The following is an 18555-nucleotide window of genomic DNA, read 5'->3' on the forward strand; positions in this document are numbered from 1 at the left end:
ACGCCTAGCGAAGGCCAGCAGGTAGGAATGAGCCTGGCTGTTGGGGGAACAGAGGGAGGCCAAGAGCACAGTAAGGGGTGGAGGCCGGGGTTGGGGACCCGACCACGCAGGGTCTTGTGGGGTGTACAGCAAGGGCTTGGGTTTTGCTGGGGGGCAGTGGGAGGCATGGAACAGAGCCTCGTGGTTTTCTTGGTGAACTCCTGCCCACAGGCACCCCCATTCCCTTAAGGCCAGCTCCCTTCCAGCCAGCTTGGCCAACACTTCAGGCACCAGGCATACGAACGCCCCAAACAAATGCCCCCACTGACAAGTATCTCGAAACCACAGGTTTTAATTTCCAGGCACATGATGGCTGGCGTCCCCACAAACACAGGGCTGTGTTTACAGCCGAGGACTGACAAGACGTGGCACTGTCCCCTTCTTGGTCCCAGCCGGCCGGCTTCCAGGGCTGAGGGAGGCGGTGTCTTTCTCGGCACCCTCCCATCAGAGCTGCGTGTCCCGGGCGTCCAGGGTCAGGAGGGGAAGGGGGCCGCCTCGGCCAGCGGGCGGGCCATGCTCTGGATGGCCCACTGCAGGATGCCGTCAAAGGTGTGCTGCGGGACAGAGCAACTGTGAGAACCTCCAGGGGCGCCCTGCCATAGCCACAGAATCGTCCAACCTTCCCTCTAATTCAAAGGAGGGGAAACTGAGGCCCGAGGCCCCACGGCACAGGCCAGTCAGAGGAGGACCCCGTCCTGTGCATTTCACCGCATCCTGTAAGCCCAGAGCACAGCCCCATGGCAGTTCATGGCAGTTCTGCCTCCTCGGGTGGCTCCTTCGGGGTCAGGGGTCAGGGCCGGCTGCTTCTCATTCTGTTCAGGAGCCTAATGTTCCCACAGGATGTTCCCACAGGCCCCACGATGCCAGCAGAATAAGGGAATAAGGCCGCCACCCTGGAGAGGCTGTAAGCCTGACCCTTATTTCTCCAGCTATATCCAAGGACCCCATCCAGAGGGGCAGCTCCATTACCCAGCGCTGGGTCCCCTGGCCCACTCTCAGGCCCTGGGGCTCTACAGACATCTGCATGGTCAGGGTGTGTGGGGCATGGCCACTGCACAGGGCAGGACCCCTGCTCCATGGTCAGCTGGGACCCCCAGGTGCCACGCCAGACACAGGAGAACCTGTGGAGGCTGGAGGAGCTTATCCTCTTGCCAAAAACAGACAGAGGCTTTAAAAGTCACATTTTGCCCACAGATTCTACCTGCCCATCTTAGCATAGAGAGGCCTGAGTTGGGAGGCGCAAGCAACTCTCAGAGGAACAGGGCCCGGGACCCCCCCCACTCCCACACCCCACCCTCCCTGGGAAAGTGGATCTTGGGCCTGGTGCTCGAGCCTTGCCTGCCAGGGTCCAGGCCCTTGGGCAAGGGGCCGTGTGGGAGTTGTTGTCGGGGAGGGGCTGGGGGTGCTCAGCAGCACTGGGCTTCTGCCGGGGCAGGGGCCGGGGGGGCTCCTGTGGGGAGATGCCAGGGGCTCAGCAGCATTGAGGCTCCTGTGGGGGGCTGGGGGACTCCTGTGGAGGGTGCCAGGGGCTCAGCAGCACTGGGGCTCCTGGTTGGTGGCACAGGGACAGCCTGAGTTTCCATGGCTCAGGAGCAGCGGGGGCTGGCAGTCCTCAGTGTGCCCAGAGTGGGGGGCCTGGGTGCCGGCTGAGGCAGGGGAGGGGGAGTGGAGGAGCAGCAGGTGCAGCCGAGGCCAGGGGAGGCATTACCTCGCTCAGAAGGGACTCCAGGTCATCCCTGTGCAGAGTGGGCTCCTGACTGGCAGTGTCATCCTGGAACTCAGGAAAGAGAAGAGGTCAACTCCCACTCCCACAGCCCTGGTGGGGACACAGAGGCCGCAGGGCCTAGGGGCCATGGTGGTATTTCCCCCCACACTGAGATGGGAATTCTTACACCCAGCTCCATTGGGGGTGGGGGCACAGGGCTACGTGGGTATGATGGGGCTGGGGCTGCCTGCCCAGGGTCCTGCTCACTGCCCACGGCCAGCTGCCCACGGCCCCCAGACAGCCCCCACACTGTGTGGCCTCCTGGGGAAAACGAGGGGGCTCAGGGAACCAGCAAGGAAGTCCCACTCTGAGAGGGGAAGTCTGAGACCCAGAGAGGAAAGTGCCTGGTCCATGCCACCCCCGCCCCTGACAAACACCACCAGGGCCAGCCCACGCCATGGGTGAGCGGCCAGAGTGAGGGAAGGTCCCCAGGCGGGCACCCCCAGCAAAGAGGAGACCATATTAAATTGAACCCTGTGGAACTGCCCATTGGTAGCCCCAAACAGCCACATCCCAGCTCCTCCACTCGGGTGAACACTGGCGCTGCAAGGCCCTGCAGCCCTGCGTGGCTGAGGGAGGGGCTGTCCAGTCTGGAGGGGGAAGCCCCTGGATGCTCCCTGTTCTTAAGGATGCTGCCAGTGGGTGGGAGACCTGCTCAGGACAGGGTCTGGGAGCACACCCAACCACCCTGGGGGAAGGGGGCAGGCTGGGGAGGGGCCAAGTCCAGCCAGAACTTTTCCTCTAACATAGCGTTACATTTCACACCACAATGAGAACAAAGAGGCCACTGCTGTTCAAAGACAGAACCCAGTAGGTTAATGACGAGGTACCCGCTGCAGGAGCAGCTGCAAGAAAGCTGCCTGGGGTTGGGGAGGGGCATCTGCATAGGCCTGGCTGGGCCCCGACTCCAGGTGGGTGGTGTGAGGAGGCAGGCTTCTAGAAGGAAGGGGACAATGACAGCTGTGGGCCACGCCACTGTTCCACAAAAGCCCCAAGGGCAGGGCTTGGTCTGAGGCTTGTGCCATGCCAGGCCAGAGCCTGCATGCCCGGGCAGCCTGTCACGTGCCTGGGGAGTACCACGCTGGCGCAGGCTGTCACCCTCCTGGGGAGCACCATACTGGGGCAGGCTGTCACCTGCCCAGGGAGTACCATGCCGGGGTGGCCCGTCACCTGCCTGGGAGTACCACGCCAGGGTGGCCTGTCACCACACGGTGTATACGGGGTGGAGGCAGAGCTGGGAAAGTGAGTGGGCCAGTGGAGCAGTGGGACATGTAATCACCCCAGGATCCCTAAAGGCTCCTCAGTGGCTGGGATGTGCTCAGGAGGCCTCTGCTGGAGACAGGGCAAGAGGCCACCACCCCTAGAGGCTCCTGCAGCAGTGACTCAGGCCGCCCCCACACCCAGCTCCAGGGCAAGCCAGGCCGCCCCAGCAGTCAGGGGTCTCCCCACCACCCAGGTCCTGTCTGACAGCAGAGCAGGAGGAAACGAAGAGCTGCTGGCTGGACCCAGGGTTGCTTTGCCTCTCTGAGAGGCTCCGGCCACACAGTGGGGTGGATCCTGGCCCCAGGGAGGACTGCGGGTGAGACAGCCTGGAGGGGTCAGACGGCGTGGGGATTTGCTCCTGCAGGCCTGGCACTCCTGCTCTCCCCTCACCCCACCAGGGCACCCTGGTGAGACTCTCAGGCCTGTGCTGTGAGACGGCCACACAACCAACCGTGATGTCAGTCACCAACCCTGGAGGGAGCTTCCTTTTAACTATATTTAAGTTGCCAAAAATAATTAGGTTTAAAGAGAAATTACTGTCTACAGATAATGAGCACATGGTCAGTGCATACGTATGGTGCAAACCCTCGAAGCTGGCACCCAGATTTGCCCTGAGATGTGCTCCCCCTACCCTAACCCGAGGGGTCCCCCACCCCCACCACCAGCACTCATGGAGGATTCCTGTGGCACTGACCTTGGCAGGCCCGGGGGCCAGGTGGGCGGGGCTGGGAGCCAGCACCCCCTCCACAGGGGCTGGGGTCATGTCTCCTGAGCAGGATCTGCAGCGCAGGCCCGTCCTGCAGCAGAGGATGAGGGGCTGCCAGGCTTGGGGGTAGCAGGAGTGCCACCTCCAGGGTATGGAGGATGGGGTGCTGGGAGGTAGTGTTGGGTGTGGGGTGTGGGCATGGGTGGTGAGTGGGGGATGGGGTGTGGGATGTGAGGAAGGGGTGTGGGTGTGGGTGGAGAGTGGGAGTGGTGGGTCTGGGTGGGGTGTAGGGTGTGGGATGGGTGTAGGGTGTGGGGTGGGTGTAGGGTGTGGGTGGGAGTGTGGGGTGGTAGTGGGGTGCAGGGTGTCAGTGGGGGCTATGGGGTGGGAGTGTGGGATGTGGGGTGGGGTGTGGCTGTGGGGTGTGGGTGAGGTGCAGGATATGAGATGGGGTGTAGGGTGTGGGTGGGAGTGTAGTGGCATGTGACTGTGGAGTGTAGGGTGTGGGAGTGTAGTGGCATGTGACTGTGGAGTGTAGGTGTGTGGGGTGTAGGATGTGGGTGTGGGGTATAGGATATGGGTTTGAAGTGTGGGATGTGGGTGTCGGGTGTGGGTGCAGGGTGGGGGTGGGGGCTGTGGGTGGGAGTGGGGGGTGTGGAGTGTGGGTGGGGTGCAGGTTATGGGGTGGGGTGTTAGGTGTGAGTAGGGTGAAGGGTGTGGGTGGGATGTAGGGTGTGGGTGGGGTATAGGGTGTGGGTGGGGGGTGTGGGTGGGGTGGGGTGCAGGTTATGGGGTGGGGTGTAGGGTGTGGGGTGGGGTGGGTCAGGGGTGTGGGGTGGGTGGGGGGTGTGGGATGAGTACAGGGTGTAGGATGTGGATGGGGTGTGGTTTGAGCTGTATGGTGTGGGTGTGGGTTTGGGCCTCCATGCCAACCTGGGCCGGGAGGTGCCCGCCGGGAAGTGGCAGCGCCAGTGGAAGGCGGCAGCGCAGTGAGCACACCGCAGCACGTCCGTACCATCTCCGCACACCCCGCACCGCGCGCCAGGAGCTGGACTCTGTGGGAGGCGACCCCGTGGGGTGACATGGGGGGCCGGGGGGAAACGTAGCTGAACCCGAGCCCTCTGTGCTCTCCCCTGGGACCGCCCAGGGCTGGACAGCAAGTCTGGGCGCAAGTGGGAAGGCTCACGGTGCGGCCAAGGCTGCAGGACAGCAGGACCAGCCCCATCCACAGGAGGCAGGGGAGACCCAAGCACCCTCAGGCAAGCCTGGTGCCCACACCTCTCTCCCGCTTGGCCGGCCCGGCCTTGCCTCCTTTGGGGCTGAGTGCAGGAGTCTCCTGAAGGGCGGTGCCCACAGGACTGCAGTGAAGGGAATTGAGGCAGGGCGGAGCGGGCTCCCATGTGCGCTGGGCCATCCCCCCCTTCATTGTCCTGCCTTATGAGGGGAACAGTAATACCCAGGGCCAGGAGCTGGAGTGGAGGTCTAGGAGCCTCCTCTTTTCCATGAAGCCCCCCACGCTCCCCCCACAGCCCCAAGCCCTGTGCCTCCCAGACCCTGTCTCGTCTGGCCTCCCTCTCCTCCTGTTTCAGGTGAATTCATCCGCCATGTAAGTCCTGGGCTCCCTGAACAGCCCATCCTGACCTGCACTCCCTGCTCACCTGCTGCCCCTCAGGACCCACACACAGTAGGGGGTGCAGGGCGGAGGAGTCCAGCCCTGGCAGGGGGGCTGCAGAAGGCGGGGCCGGCAGGTGCTTGTAGACAAGAGCCGTGTCCATGCCGGCTAGGGGCTCCCCAGGTGGACCTCTCACCTCCTCTCCCGCCGACCTAAGCCCCGGAGGGAGCTGGAACCCAAGGGTCAGCATCAGAGGGGCAGTGGGCACCTGCCGGGCACCACCCAGGAGTCAGTGACTGCTGGGACCCTGAAACCCGGGGCAACAGGTGGGGGCGGAGGGCCGGAGAGGGAAGGCGTCCACACTGAGTGGGAAAGGCCTGTGGCAGGCTCTGTGGTCCTCCATCCTCCCGTCTTCACACGAGGGGCCCCCTGGCCCTCAGGGCTGTCAGAGGGAACACTGGGCCCATGCACAGTAGCCCTCCTGTCTTCACAGCAGCAGAACGATGAGCACATCTTCCAGGGCCGTAATCAATGCTCATAGTGCCTCCCCAGGGGTGGATCCGCAGCCAGGAGAGCTGGGTTTCGGCCTATAGGAACCATGATGGGGGCTCCACCACAGGGGACCACAAGGACCAGGCATGGGCATGAGGGGCACAGTGCTACAGCTGGGGCAGGCCTGTCCCACAGGACTCCAGGGGACAGACAGACAGGAGGGGTGCCCCGGCCTAGAAGGGGGCATGGCCATACCGGAGTCTCCACGGGTGGCTCCTGGGGCCGGGGCTCCTCTACCCGGGGCTGCATCTCCTGGACTGTCACCTGCAGGCAGCTGGAGCACCTCCAGGTCCCACTGCTCGTGCGTCCACCAGTCAGAGACATGCAGAACAAGACAGCGGGTGACAGATCCCCAAACCCACGGGTGGGGCTCGGGGGCTCCGCCGCACCATGTCCTTTTACGGAGGGGGAACCGAGGCACAGCAGGGAGATGGGCAGAGACACAGGAAGGGAGAGCCCCAAGGGGGACATTTACCCTTAATGGGGTGGCCCTGGCCAGCGCGATCAGGGTCCCCTTGGCGTGCTCTCTGATGAACCCCAGGAATCCCCAACACCTGCGGGCCCACAGTGGCTCTGCCTGCCTCTCAGGGCTGGGCCCTGCCGGGGGCCCCCTTAAGCTGACTGTTTATGTCCTGGGACCCACCCTGTTTCCTTAAGGGGAATGGCACCCAGCAGAATGGGAGGCAATCAAGGGCAGGAAGAGACAGCAAGGACGGCTTCAGAAGGAGCCGAGCAAGGCCCCTGGCTGCGCCCCTTATTCTAGTGATGACGCAAGAGGCTGAGAGGGGGCCTGGTGACGGCCACTCAGGGGCTGGGGCAGAGCCTCGCCTGAACTTGAGTCCCCACTCCTCCCAGAGCTCTTCCTCCCACAGACTGCCACGTCCTGTGGGGTTGGAGTGAGGGCAGGGCTCGGTGGGCTGTGGGGAGGGAGTGCTGGGATGTGAACACAGAGGAGGCCTCCCGCCCCCACTAAGCCCGGGGTCCTGTGCATTGGTGGATGAGCTCCCACCTGCCCTTGGGGGCGCAGCTCTGTGGCCTCTGTGCGGGGACTCTGGGGCGGGGCTTGGGGGTGGGGGCTGGCTACCCATGGGGGCATGGGCTGCAGCCTGGGATGAGCTTGGACAGGGTGGCATCTTGACCCGGAGCCTCTGTTCTGCTGTGCTGCCCTCAGGGGCCCAGCTGGGCAGCCGGTGTGGCCAGGCTGGGAGGCAGGCAGCAGGGTGGGAAAACCCCAGGCCCTGGCCCCATGGCCCAGTGACCTGACTCAGAGCCCCCTTCCATCATGGATGGGAGAGCCTGGGGGGGCTTCCCTTCAGGGTCAGTGGGTGGAGGTGGCTGTGAACTGGGGTGACCTGGTTGCGCTGGCAGAGGTGCAGGCTCACCTGGGGATCTCCCGGAGTGGAGGGGACAGGCAGGCCAGGTGGAAGGCCCGAGGGCAGCCATCACAGCAGATGAGCTCCCCGCCGTCCCGGCACACAGCACACTCATCCTCGTTCTTCTGGCACAGGCAAAAGACGCCCATGCAGACTGGGCTGGGGGGCAGCACCCTCCTGAGAGCCACCTCCTTCCCAAAACGGCTCCCCCAGCATCTCTGGGTACCTGAACTCCCCAGTCTCTGCCCTGCTCCCATGCTACCAGGGCCTGAAATTCCGCCCTGACCACCTGTTCCCCATCCATCCGGTCTCTAACGGACATCCCTCAGGGCCATCCCTACTGGAAAGAAAACCCGGTTTCTCACGGGCTGCTGTGTTCCAGGGGCCCTGGAACTGCACACCCACCACATGCACCCTTCCTCACAGGGCAGTGGGGCCAGGCCCAGGGAGGTCTCTCCTGACCTCAGCACCTGCTGAATCCTCCACCCGCAGCCCCCACCCTCCTTGTGCCCTGCCTGGATGGTGCCTGCTGTGCCTTCAGGGGTCTCCCAGGTACCACCTCCTCCAGAATCCCTCCAGACAGCCAGACTAGGCTGGTCCTGCACAGCAATGACCTTACTTATTCTAACAATCCCCCAGACGCCTGCCAGCCTGGGTGCCCCTGCAGGGCAGGACTGGGCCCTGTCACTCCTAAGTGCCAGGGCCCCACAGAGCCCTTGGTGCCAAGTGGTCAAGATCTGTAACCCACCATGGCAGGCACCCACCACACTGCTTCTACCCCATTAGGAAACCATGCTGGAGACCAAGGACGAGCCTGGCATTCCCAGTGGACCCTCAAGCTCCTGGCTGTAGCAGGGGTGCCCGACCCACCCATGGGCCCAGCTGAGAGCAGTGCGTACAGCCTGGACCAAACGCTGTGCTTTTAAGAGCCTGAGAGGACCTCACTTTCTCTAACTTATTTAAAATACTACGATTGTATATTATCAAGAGAAAATACTGTCTGTTAGAGAAAAGGAGCTCTGCCCTGTGGGAGGGGCTCAGGCCCCAGTGCTCATCCCTGAGTGCCCAGGTCAAGGCAGAGGCAGCAGGACCCACCCGAGGGGTGCGAGGGCAAACAGGGGCCCCTCCTGTGGTCTAGGGCATTACCTGGTGGAGCTGGGGGTCACTGGGAAGGGCCGGAGGGGCGGGAACCCTGCCCTGCTGGCCCAGCCTAGCCTCACCTCCACCCTGCAAGGAAGAGGGGCGTCAGTAATGGCAGCCTGAGCAGCGAGGGTGCACATGGCTGTGGCACCAGGTGTCTCTCAGCAGCAGCCGCCAGCCCCCCAACAGAGCCACTCCCCCAGAGGCAATGCTGTTCCTGGGGTGGGGGTGCAGCAAGAGCCGGACTCCCCAGGGAGGGTCAGGTGCTTACGGGGGCAGCGCCCTGGGCTCCCTTAGCTCGAACCACAGGCTTCAGACCACCGCTGCTGCGGGCCTTGTTCTTCCCACCACCGGGGTCTTCGAACTTGCCAGGAGTGTAGAACTCCCCCCCGACCTGGATGCACTTCTTGGAGCCCCCTGGGAGGAGATGCCGGCTGGTCCTGGCTCACCTACCCAGCAGGACCTGCCTTGGCAGTCGTGTAGGCCCCGGACTGGGGTCTAGCAGAGACAGGTGGAGTTCCCACAGCCTGTGTTCCTCCAGCCCGCCCCCACCCCAGTCGAGTCTGGGGCCCGGGGACTGTCCCGGGTCTATACCAGGGTGTTCAATAGTGTCCTCCAAAGTTCACGTCCACCTAGAACCTCAGCGTGTGTCCTTACTTGGAATTGGGGTCATTATAGATGTGATTCGTTAAGATGAGGTCACACTGGACCATAAGTTCAATGACTGGTGCCCTTGTAAAGAGGACACATGGGAGACGGCTGTGAGACCACAGAGGCAGAGACTGGAGTGGTGGGACCCTGAGCCCAGGAACAAGGGGCACAGGGATACCCCCATAATGACCAGCAGCTGGGAGGGACAAGAAAGGATTCTTCCCTGCAACCTGCAGAGGGAGTGTGGCGTCGAGACACTTTGATGTTGGCATTTCTGCCATTTCAAGCTTCCCAGTTTGTGCCATTTGATCCAACAGCCTTAGGAAGTAATACAGTGGGCCTTGGGACCGCCCAGAAGTGCAAGACCAGGGCCCTGGCTGTGCCTGGTGTTCCCAGCCCATGCCCAGCACCGAGGAGACGCCATGGCAGGGACTGTAGATGGAACGCCCGATGGCACGGTGGGTCTTCCACCAGCAGCCCTGCTGTGCCCTGGTCAGATGGCACAGGTGATTGCATGGGGTCAGTGGCTGGCCAGGGAATGGGGGATGAGGACGCTGCAGGCCGGCCAGGGAATGGAGGGTGAGGACCCTGCAGGCTGTCCTGGTTGAAGAGTGCAGACACCCTGGAGGGTCTCAGCAGCACAGACAGAACTTTCTAAGGATGCAGCCCCATGGCCCAGGAGGGCCCATGCACATGGATGGAGGTGACTGGGGGTGCAGCGCATCCCGGGCTGGGATGTGGGCCTGGACCACCGGCCTTGCAGAAGGTGCCCTGACAGGGAGACTTCAGTGCCCACCCTCCTCCTCCAAAGTCATCAGAACCACAGGCAGAAACTCTGGCTACATGAGCGACAGCCCCACCTGCTGTGGGACCACCAGGGTGCAAAGGGGCGCGGAGGGGCGTGGAGGGCCGTGGAGGGGGGCACGGAGGGGTGCAGAGGGGCGCGATCATCCTTCCATCTTGGAGCCTGGGTCTCCCCATCAGTCCCATCTCCCCACCACAGCGTCTACCTGATTCAAACACCTGCTGGATGAGGATCCCCTCCACGGCCCCTCGGGCTCCCGGGACGTCCCCAGAGGACATGGCCACAGCTCTCTGGACTGAAGCTGACATGGTCTGAATCCCTGGGAAAGGGAGCACCCATTGGGGTCACCCATGGGGAAGACAGTTCCCGAGCACAAACTCTATGCCAGGAGCAGACAGTACAGGGCTGCAGAGCCCTTTCCTTCCAGCCAGGGCAGGCCGAGGAGGGAACCCAGCCCCACCTTATGCAGACAGCCCACAGGTAAGGGCAGAGACATGAGAACGTGTGTGTTCGTGTGTGCACCCATGTGTGCGTGTGCTGGGGGTGGCAGTGTCAGCAGAGCTGGCACAGTGGAGAGGAAGGAATGCCCAATGACCAGCCCCCTCCATGACATGGGCCCTGTGTTGTGCTGGGAGGGACACAGAGTCCCTAGGCTCTGCCCTCAGGGAGGACAACAGTGGGCATAGGGGGTCTCTGGAGTCCAGTGCCCTGGGAAGGAAGGAGAAGGGGACAGGAAGGATTCAGCCTGAATGCAGCTGGGGACCAGGGATGATTTTCTGGAGGAAGCCATGTCTGGACTGGTCCTGAAGAACAGGGAGTGGATGGGCAGAGAAGTGCCTGAGAAGGGGTCCCAGAATGAGGGTGCAGTGGGAGCAGGGGCGACTGGCAAGATCATGCTTGGACCCAAGGTGTCCCCTTCCTGGGTCTGGTGGTGCAGCTTAGGCCCTTGGAATGACACACCAGGCCAGCATGTCCCCAGCCCCTAGGACAGGGTCTCAGAGGGCAGGCCCTGCTCTGACCCCTGACCCCTTGCCCCGGCCAGGCAGAAGGGAGGCGCTCCCACTGGGCCCCACTCACCGTTTCCAAGTGGAAGACGCTGCTGCTCTGCGCTGCTCTCCGGCTTCTTGGGGGGCTTGGCCTTCAGTTGAGAACCTGAACGGGGGAGCTGGGGGCAGCCTGGCCTCCCCTCTCGGTGGGGGTGAGTGCTGGTGGGCAGGGGCCGGAGGAGGGAGGGGTGGAGGGGGCCCAGTGCTGGGTATTCCCTTTGCCAGGCTCTGGTTTCTCATCAGTTAAAGGAAATGAAACCCACCTGCCCACTTTGCCAGCCCTGGGGAGGACACCCTTCAAGCAGGAGGGAGCTGAGAGGCTGGTCCAGTGTGTTGGTCTAGTACCCAGAGGAGACCCCCGCAGCCCCAGGCAGGCTGGCTCCACGCCCAGTGGGTGGGAGCCTGGGTGGGGAGGGGCATGGGCTCCCGGGGAAGACTGGAGACCCCGGCTGGCTTCCCCTGTGAGGTACCTGGGCTGGAGGTGCCCCTTGGAGTCAGGGCTGCTGGCGCGGCAGCTCGAGGTTCTTCTGAGGCCTTCCTCTTGGTGGGGAGTCTGGGTGGTAGTACCAAAGTCTTGGAGATGGTCGGGGGCTTCCTCCCCTTCCGGGATTGGCTGAGGTCCACATCTGCAGCTCAGGGGCAGGAGCAGGGTCCCAACCTCAGGGTTTTCTCCAGGGGGAGGAGGGGGCCCGGAAACTGGACACCCTAGCCAGGTGGGTGAGGCCTGGCCCCTTTGCCTCTTAGGATCCAAGATGGTCCTGGGACATCACCCATGGGCTCCTCAAACACCACTCTGGTTCCAGTCCAGCTGGGCTGAGCAGGTGACAGCAGCTGCCCCAGGCCCCCAGCATGGCCAAGCCCACCAGGACCCACCTTTGGGGAAGTTGTCCAGGATGGGCTGCAGCCGGCCATAGCGCTCCAGGTTGTAGTCCTTGAACAGAACCCTCCAGAAGTCCAGGATGACTGTGGAGTCCTGAGTCAGCAGCCAGGACAGGAGGGCGTGGAAGGCCTGGGGGCAGCCCTCCTTTTCCTTTAGACGAAGTGTCTCCTGCAGTGGGGTGGCATGAGGGTCCCTGCCGTGCGTGGTCCCCCACACCCTGCGGCCTGCCCATCTCCACCACGACTAGAGGGTGGAGCTCCCAGAGGTGCTGGCGACCTGGGCAGCTCCGTGCCTATCTCCTTGGCTTGTGGTGGGGTCAGGTAGTGGTGTAGGGTGTTGAGGGTGGGACTGGGGGAACCTGGAGGCCATTCCCTTGGCTTGGGGGCGGGGTGTGGGGACGGCTGGGGGAAGGGGACCAGCTTCTAACTTGTCCTCAGGGACGCCCTGGCTCCTTGGCCAGAGGGAGGTGGGGAAGCCTGGAGGGGCCTGGGGATCTGGAGGGGCGGAGGCATGGGGCGGGGTCCTCCTGGAACTTCCCTGGGGACTCTCCCTGGCTCACAGGGCCTAGGGGCGTGGAGGGCGGGCGGGGGGCCCACCTGGAACTTGTCCTCGGGGACCACGTCGTGGTCGGCCAGCGCGTGCAGCAGTGGGAAGGCGCTGTCCACGGCCACCGCGATCTCCGTGCGGTGCAGCCTCAGAAGCCGGCGCAGGGCTGCGTCCGCCGCCATGGGGTCAGCGCGGGGAGCCGGGGCTGGGGCGGGCGCGGTGGGTCCCGGGACACTGGCAGCCCCTCGCCTGGCCTCGGGTCCGGGCGGGGCTGTGGGGCGTCCGCGCCGGCCGTGCGCCCGCCCGTCTCCCTGGGTCTGCGAGCCACGCGCGCCGCTGTTATACCCCCGGGACCACGCAAAGAGCAAAGGCCGCTCCGCCCCGGCGCCCAATCAGAGCCAGAGCCTCCCGCGGGGACGCTTCCCTGTGATGGAGGCGCTGCTCTCCCTCCCTCGCTCCTGGGAAGTCTCCGGACCAGCCTGACTCACCCACCAGGGCAGCTGCTTCGGGGGCTGGGGACGGAGACTTGCTCTGCGCGGGACTTAGAGGCCTCTCACTTCCCAATGTGGCCCTGTCCTGCCTCCCCGAGGGCCCTGCTCGAATGGGGCAAAGCTGGGACAGGTACCCTCGGCGGGGAGGCTCGGGGCTCAGCGCCCTGGCAGGGGCTGCCCGGGGTGCAATGGCCCCTCCCAGTGGCCGGCAAGAACCTCCATGGAGGCTGGATTGGGGTGGTGTCCCTGGGGGACCTCCAGGCAAGCTGAAAGCCCCTACTCGGGCCCGCCTGGGGCTGTGGGAGGAGCCGGATGGAGGCCCAGTCTGATGGAGGAGACATACAGCAGCCCTGGGCGTCGCCGGGGAGGCTCCTGACTTCACCATCTTAGGCTGGCTGTGTGATGCCAGGCAAGCCCTTTCCTTCTCTGAGCCTCAGTTCCCTAATCTTTAAAAGGGGTGCATTCGCCTGGGGACTGAGGCTCACGTTGACCCCCTACTTCCTTCCTCCAGGTGCTTTAGAAGGAAGATGGCTGGCCCCACAACGGGGCTCCTGAGTGTGGTCCTGAGGGAGAGCTCCCTAGGGATCTTCCTAGGACCAGTGACAGAGGCTGAGGGATGCTGTGGCCTGGACAGGAGCTTCCAGGGGCATCTGGGAAGGTGTCCTGGAGGGGAGGTGCAGTGGGTAGGAGCCAAAGGTCCCAGGTGGACATGGGTGGGGACAGTGCCCCCACTGAAGCAGGAGCAGGTGCAGAGGCCCGGGGCCTGCAATGATGCTGAGGCTGTGGCGGCCGCGCAGGCATGGCCTGGAGTAGGGTGGCCTCAGTGGGAGGCCTTGGTAACACAGTCCCCTTGTCTTTGCGGTCAGCCAGGGAGGCAGGCCCTGTGTGCAGGCTGCAGAGACGAGAGGACTCTGGGCACAAGTGTTCCCACTGAGTGGGAGAAGGGAATGACCTGACCAGCAGGGTTAGGGCTGAAGGGTGGACGAAGATACCAGGAAGGCTGAATCCGGGCAGCACTGGGCTGAGGGAATAACTGATGCAGTGAGAGATGTCACCAAGAGTCCCACGTGGGCAGGCGTGCCATTTGCTGTTGGGCAGCCAGAGTCCAGGATGGGGAGTGGCGGGCACCTCTTCTCCAGACCGGAGGTGGGTCTCGGTTTCTCCTACCGCCTCCAGGCCCAGGGTCCCCCTGAGCATTCTGCACGTCTGGAAAAGACTCTGGGGGTGTTTGGGAACAAACCTGGGGAGGAAGGTGGGGCCAGAGGTGGTGACTGAGGTGGTCAGCCTGGAGTCAGGTGCTGGGGACGTCGTGGGGAGCTGTGGGGGAGGGGGTCCATCTCAGAAAGCCAGTGGTGGCTGTGGAGTATCAGGCAGTGCAGGGTCAGAACAGGCTGGCTCCTGTGTAGAATGTCCTGGGAGCTCTGAGCTGGGAGCAGGGCCCTCTCGCTACCCATGCCTGGGCGTGTGGAGTGTGCTCTCTCACTCCCCGCACTGCGCCTTCCGAAGACCCCGAGAGGGAAGCCCCCCGCCTGCCTGCCTGCCTTGCCGGTCCCCGCTCCAACAGACACATCCTGTCCCCAGCCAGGCCAGGCTGCTGCTCGCTGGGTTTCCTGCCCTCTCCCCTGCAGTTCTGTATTTACAGCAAAAATATTTAAGTAAGCGCAAGCAGAAGTCGTACAGAAGCCCAGCTCTGCACGGGATCCCTGCCTGCTCCTGCAACACCCCCATTCTCCTTGCTCATCCAGGGGCAGGCTCTTGCGTGGGGAGAGCTACTAACATGAAGTTCAATGGCAACCCTCGGGCCCACGGGCTCCACAGTTCATGCATAAAAGTCCCTGGGTGCCAGGGAACCAGTGCACGCAGCTTTGGGATGACCAGTAACTGTTGCTCCCGGCAACTCGGCTTTCTTCTCTCCTTTGAGGCCATCCTGCCCTGAAGTCACTCCCTGCAACCTGGTGGCTTTTCTCTCCCCAGATGGTTAAGTGAGTCAATGGATGCCTTAGCCGAGAGATAGTTAAAGGGGAATTAAAAACTGCAAAGCAAGATCCAAGTCTGCACTTCACTTTTTTAAAAAGACCTGAAATCTTTGCGGGTGCACCTGTGTCATCAGGCTGGGGCCTGACCCCTGTGGGCAGGCGTCCCCCAGCCTCTTGCATGGAGGTTAACAAAGAGGCCTCTGTAGAATTCTGGACTTTCCACCGTGCTGTGGGGCTTTCCGTCCCAGCCCCTTGTCCGCGGGGGATCTGGAGCTGCCAAGGCTCCCTGGAGGAGGCCCTGGTGACACAGACCCCAGGAGCGGAGTGAGGCACTGGGGGACCAGCCTGTCTTCAGTGGGGCTGATGCCCTTTGTGACACTGAGTCTCACTTTCCCCAAGAGGCGCCTGAGCCCCATGTCCTTGGCTGGAGCGGGGAGGGCCCGGCAGCCCTTTCTCCCACATCCGTGCTTTTCCCTTGGACGCCTGCGGGCCTGCCACGCCCTGGCTAGGCCTTGAGAGCTTCGTGATTCTGCTCACTCCATCAGCAGAACGGTCTCCACAGGTTTTCTCATCGTGATTAGTCCACGATGTGGAAACTGAGGCCCGTTGCAGGGAGGAGCTTGGCCAGAGTTACGAAGCTGCTAAGGGGCAGAACCATGACTCAGACCTTGATGCACGAAAGAACACAGGTTTTCCAGTCCATGCTCCGGCTGTGCTGGGTGCCCCTCAGGTGCCCAGGTCACGTCAGATGTTCTCAGCCTGCAAAGAGGGGGGACGCTGCCTATGTGATGTGTACGGAAGTCGGGAGGAGCCAGGTCCTAATGGCAGAGCAGGGAAGGGGCTGGAGGGGGCTTGGCCTTTGCCCCTCAGACAAGCCTGGACTCTGTGCCTTCTCTCCTGCTCTAGCTGCAGGTTCCATCCCCTGTAGTTCCCTGAAAGGGCCAGGCTCCCAGAGGCCAGGAGTCTGAGTCAGGATGGCCTTGGGGGATGTGGAGCCCTGGCGAGGCCTTGGTTCCTGGAGGCCCCGGGCCCTGCTCCTGCAGCCTGGCCAGGTGGTCTGGCATCAAGGGAGGTGTGGGTCCCCTCAGGACACTTTGTGAGGACCCTAGCACACTCCTGGCCACCAGCTTCCTCACCAGGCCTCAATTTCCTCACTGTAGAGAGGAAGTTGCCTCTGCTTGTTGAGGGCGGGACGGCCATTCCACACAGGTGTCCAAGCCGGGGAGGCAGCTCTGAGCACCGGTGAGCTCAGAAGCACCCCTGCTCAGCCAAGGGCGTTGGGTTGGGGGGAACCCCCTGCCCCTCCCCTCCTACTAGTCTTGTCTCAAACCTGCCCCACTTGTTGGGCCTCAGGTTCCCTGGTCTGGCCTCTCCACTGCATCCCACTGTGGGTATGTGTCCAGACAGAGTCGCTTTTCTCAGTGAACTAGGGGGCTGTGGTGCCAGATTTTTTCTTTTCTTGCAGAATTGACCATCTGCCTTGCAGTCTTACCAAATGGCCCAGTGGATGGGCTGGGGCTCTCTCAGTGGACAGGCCCTGGGAGAACAGAGCCCTGCCCTCTGCCCCGCCGAAGCCCACCAGCTATGTACTGAATGTTGGTCCCCCCCAGCATTCTTACGTTATAATCTCACTCCCAAGGTGATAGTAGTAGGGAGTGGGACCTTTGGGAGGTCATTAGGTCGCGAGGACTCTGCCCTCAGGAACAGATGACTGCCTGTATAAAAGGGGCCTGATGGCTGGGCACAGTGGCTCATGCCTATGAGCCCAGCACTTTGGGAGGCCGAGGCTGGTGAATCACCTGAGGTCAGGAGTTCGAGACCAGCCTGGCCAACATGGTGAAATCACATCTCTAGTAAAAATACAAAAATTAGCTGGGCGTGGTGGCACACCTGTAATCCCAGCTACTCAGGAGGCTGAGGCAGGAGAATCACTTGAACCTGGGAGCAGAAGTTGCAGTGAGCTGAGATCACCCCACTGCACTCCAGCCTGGGCGACAGAGCAAGACTCTGTCTCAAAAAAAAGGAGGGGGGCCTGAGGCAGCCCCTGGGCCCCTTCCTCCATGTGAGGATGTGTAGAAGGTGCCATCGAGGAACCAGGAAAAAGGCAACAGGCCCTCAACAGACGTGGCACCTTGATCTTGAACTTCCCAGCTTCTAGAACTGTGAATGATAAATTTCAATTTATTTTTTTTCTTTTTGAGATGGAGTCTCACCCTGTTGCCCAGGCTGGAGTGCAGTGGCGTGATCTCGGCTCACTGCAACCTCCGCATCCCGGGTTCAAGTGATTCTCCTGCCTCAGCCTCCCTCGTGATCTGTCCACCTCGGCCTCCCAAGGTGCTGGGATTACAGGCGTGAGCCACCGAACCTGGCCAGTTTCTACTGTTTATAATTGCCTGGTCTAAGGATTTTCTTACAGCAGCACGGTGGACCGAGATGCCTCTCACGCTGAGTGTCACACACTCTGAGTCACTCTGGTTTTGCTGCCCACCCTGCCTCTCTCCTCCCTCTCCAGTCTGGTCATGCTGAACGGACCAAAGCTCCTACAGATGCAAAGAGTGACTTTGGGGGTCAGTGCGCTGTTGGCAGCAGGACATGAAGTCACTAGGGGCACTAGGTCAAATGCCCTGGAGAGTGCAGCGCTCTGGGGTTGGGCAGGACACCCATCTGGAACTGCACAGCCCACCGTGGGGCCCACCTGCTTTTCTGTTTTGATCCCAGAGTCAACAGCCCATCGTCCAGGGATTGTAAATAGCAGGAAGCCTAAAATTAGGAGGAAGGGATGACAACAGGTGCTGCCTGCAGCAGGGCACAGAATGGCCTTTGGAGACCTCAGGCCATACTTGGATAAACATATTTTTCCATCCGGTTAGCCCACCAGCCCAGTGTTGGGTGTAGCAGGACCATATGCTTCAGTTACGAGGCTGGCCTTCAGTTTGGAAGAAATCCAATTTATCAACTTTTCCTTTTATATTTATTTTCTTGTGCTTTTGGAGTCAACTCTAAGAATTCTTTGCCTAGCCCTAGATCCTGAAGATTTTCTCCTATGTTTTTTTCTAAATGTTTTATAATTTTACATTTACATTTAAATCTTTGTGATCCCTTCCAAGTTAGTATTTACAGAAGATGTGAGACCCAGGCTGAGACTCTTTGCCCCCACTCCATGGGTATCTAGGTTGTTGAAAGGTTGTCTTTCTTCCAGCCGGGCGCGGTGGCTCAAGCCTGTAATCCCAGCACTTTGGGAGGCCGAGACGGGCGGATCACGAGGTCAGGAGATCGAGACCATCCTGGCTAACACGGTGAAACCCCGTCTCTACTAAAAAATACAAAAAACTAGCCGGGCGACGAGGCGGGCGCCTGTAGTCCCAACTACTCGGGAGGCTGAGACAGGAGAATGGCGTGAACCCGGGAGGCGGAGCTTGCAGTGAGCTGAGAGCCGGCCACTGCACTCCAGCCTTGGTGGCAGAGCAAGACTCCGTCTCAAAAAAAAAAAAAAAAAAAAAAAAAAAGAAAGGTTGTCTTTCTTCCATTACATTTCTTTTATATCTTTGTCAAAAGTTAGTTAGGCAGTAAATCAAACGGATCCAAAACCTACATAGAAAAGTAAAAGCTACAGAACTCTTAGAAGGAAACATTGAGATAAATCTTCATGACATGGATTTGTTAGTATTTTCTTAGATATGATGCCAAAAACATCAGATAAATAAATTGGA

The 18555-nt window shown here is 61.7% G+C and overlaps 1 protein-coding gene across 1 annotated transcript; it reads right to left on the bottom strand.

Moving 5' to 3' along the window:
• Positions 1–349: 349 nt before the first annotated feature.
• On the bottom strand, positions 350–12560 carry AIRE (autoimmune regulator). Its single transcript, XM_010360108.2, has 14 exons — positions 12429–12560; positions 11826–12000; positions 11423–11578; positions 10984–11058; positions 10112–10225; positions 8722–8867; positions 8457–8537; positions 7320–7435; positions 6133–6232; positions 5432–5614; positions 4707–4828; positions 3762–3864; positions 1748–1810; positions 350–593 (listed from the first exon to the last, which is right to left on the bottom strand). Exons 1-14 carry the CDS (start codon positions 12558–12560, stop codon positions 513–515), a joined length of 1647 nt encoding a protein of 548 aa, XP_010358410.2. The 3' UTR covers positions 350–512.
• Positions 12561–18555: the final 5995 nt, after the last annotated feature.

The sequence above is a fragment of the Rhinopithecus roxellana genome, chromosome 13 (genome assembly GCF_007565055.1).
Source record: "Rhinopithecus roxellana isolate Shanxi Qingling chromosome 13, ASM756505v1, whole genome shotgun sequence".
Taxonomy (NCBI): Eukaryota; Metazoa; Chordata; class Mammalia; order Primates; family Cercopithecidae; genus Rhinopithecus; species Rhinopithecus roxellana.

Bases quoted from the DNA above. Each gene is read 5' to 3' on its own strand.
- AIRE (XM_010360108.2), bottom strand. From the start codon at position 12,560: ATGGCGGCGGACGCAGCCCTGCGCCGGCTTCTGAGGCTGCACCGCACG. The intron at 12,001-12,428 runs GTGGGCCCCCCG...ACCCCACTGCAG, and splicing joins TCCCCGAGGACAAGTTCCAG to GAGACACTTCGTCTAAAGGA. The intron at 7,436-8,456 runs GTAATGCCCTAG...TGCCTGTGCCAG, and splicing joins GTGACCCCCAGCTCCACCAG to AAGAACGAGGATGAGTGTGC.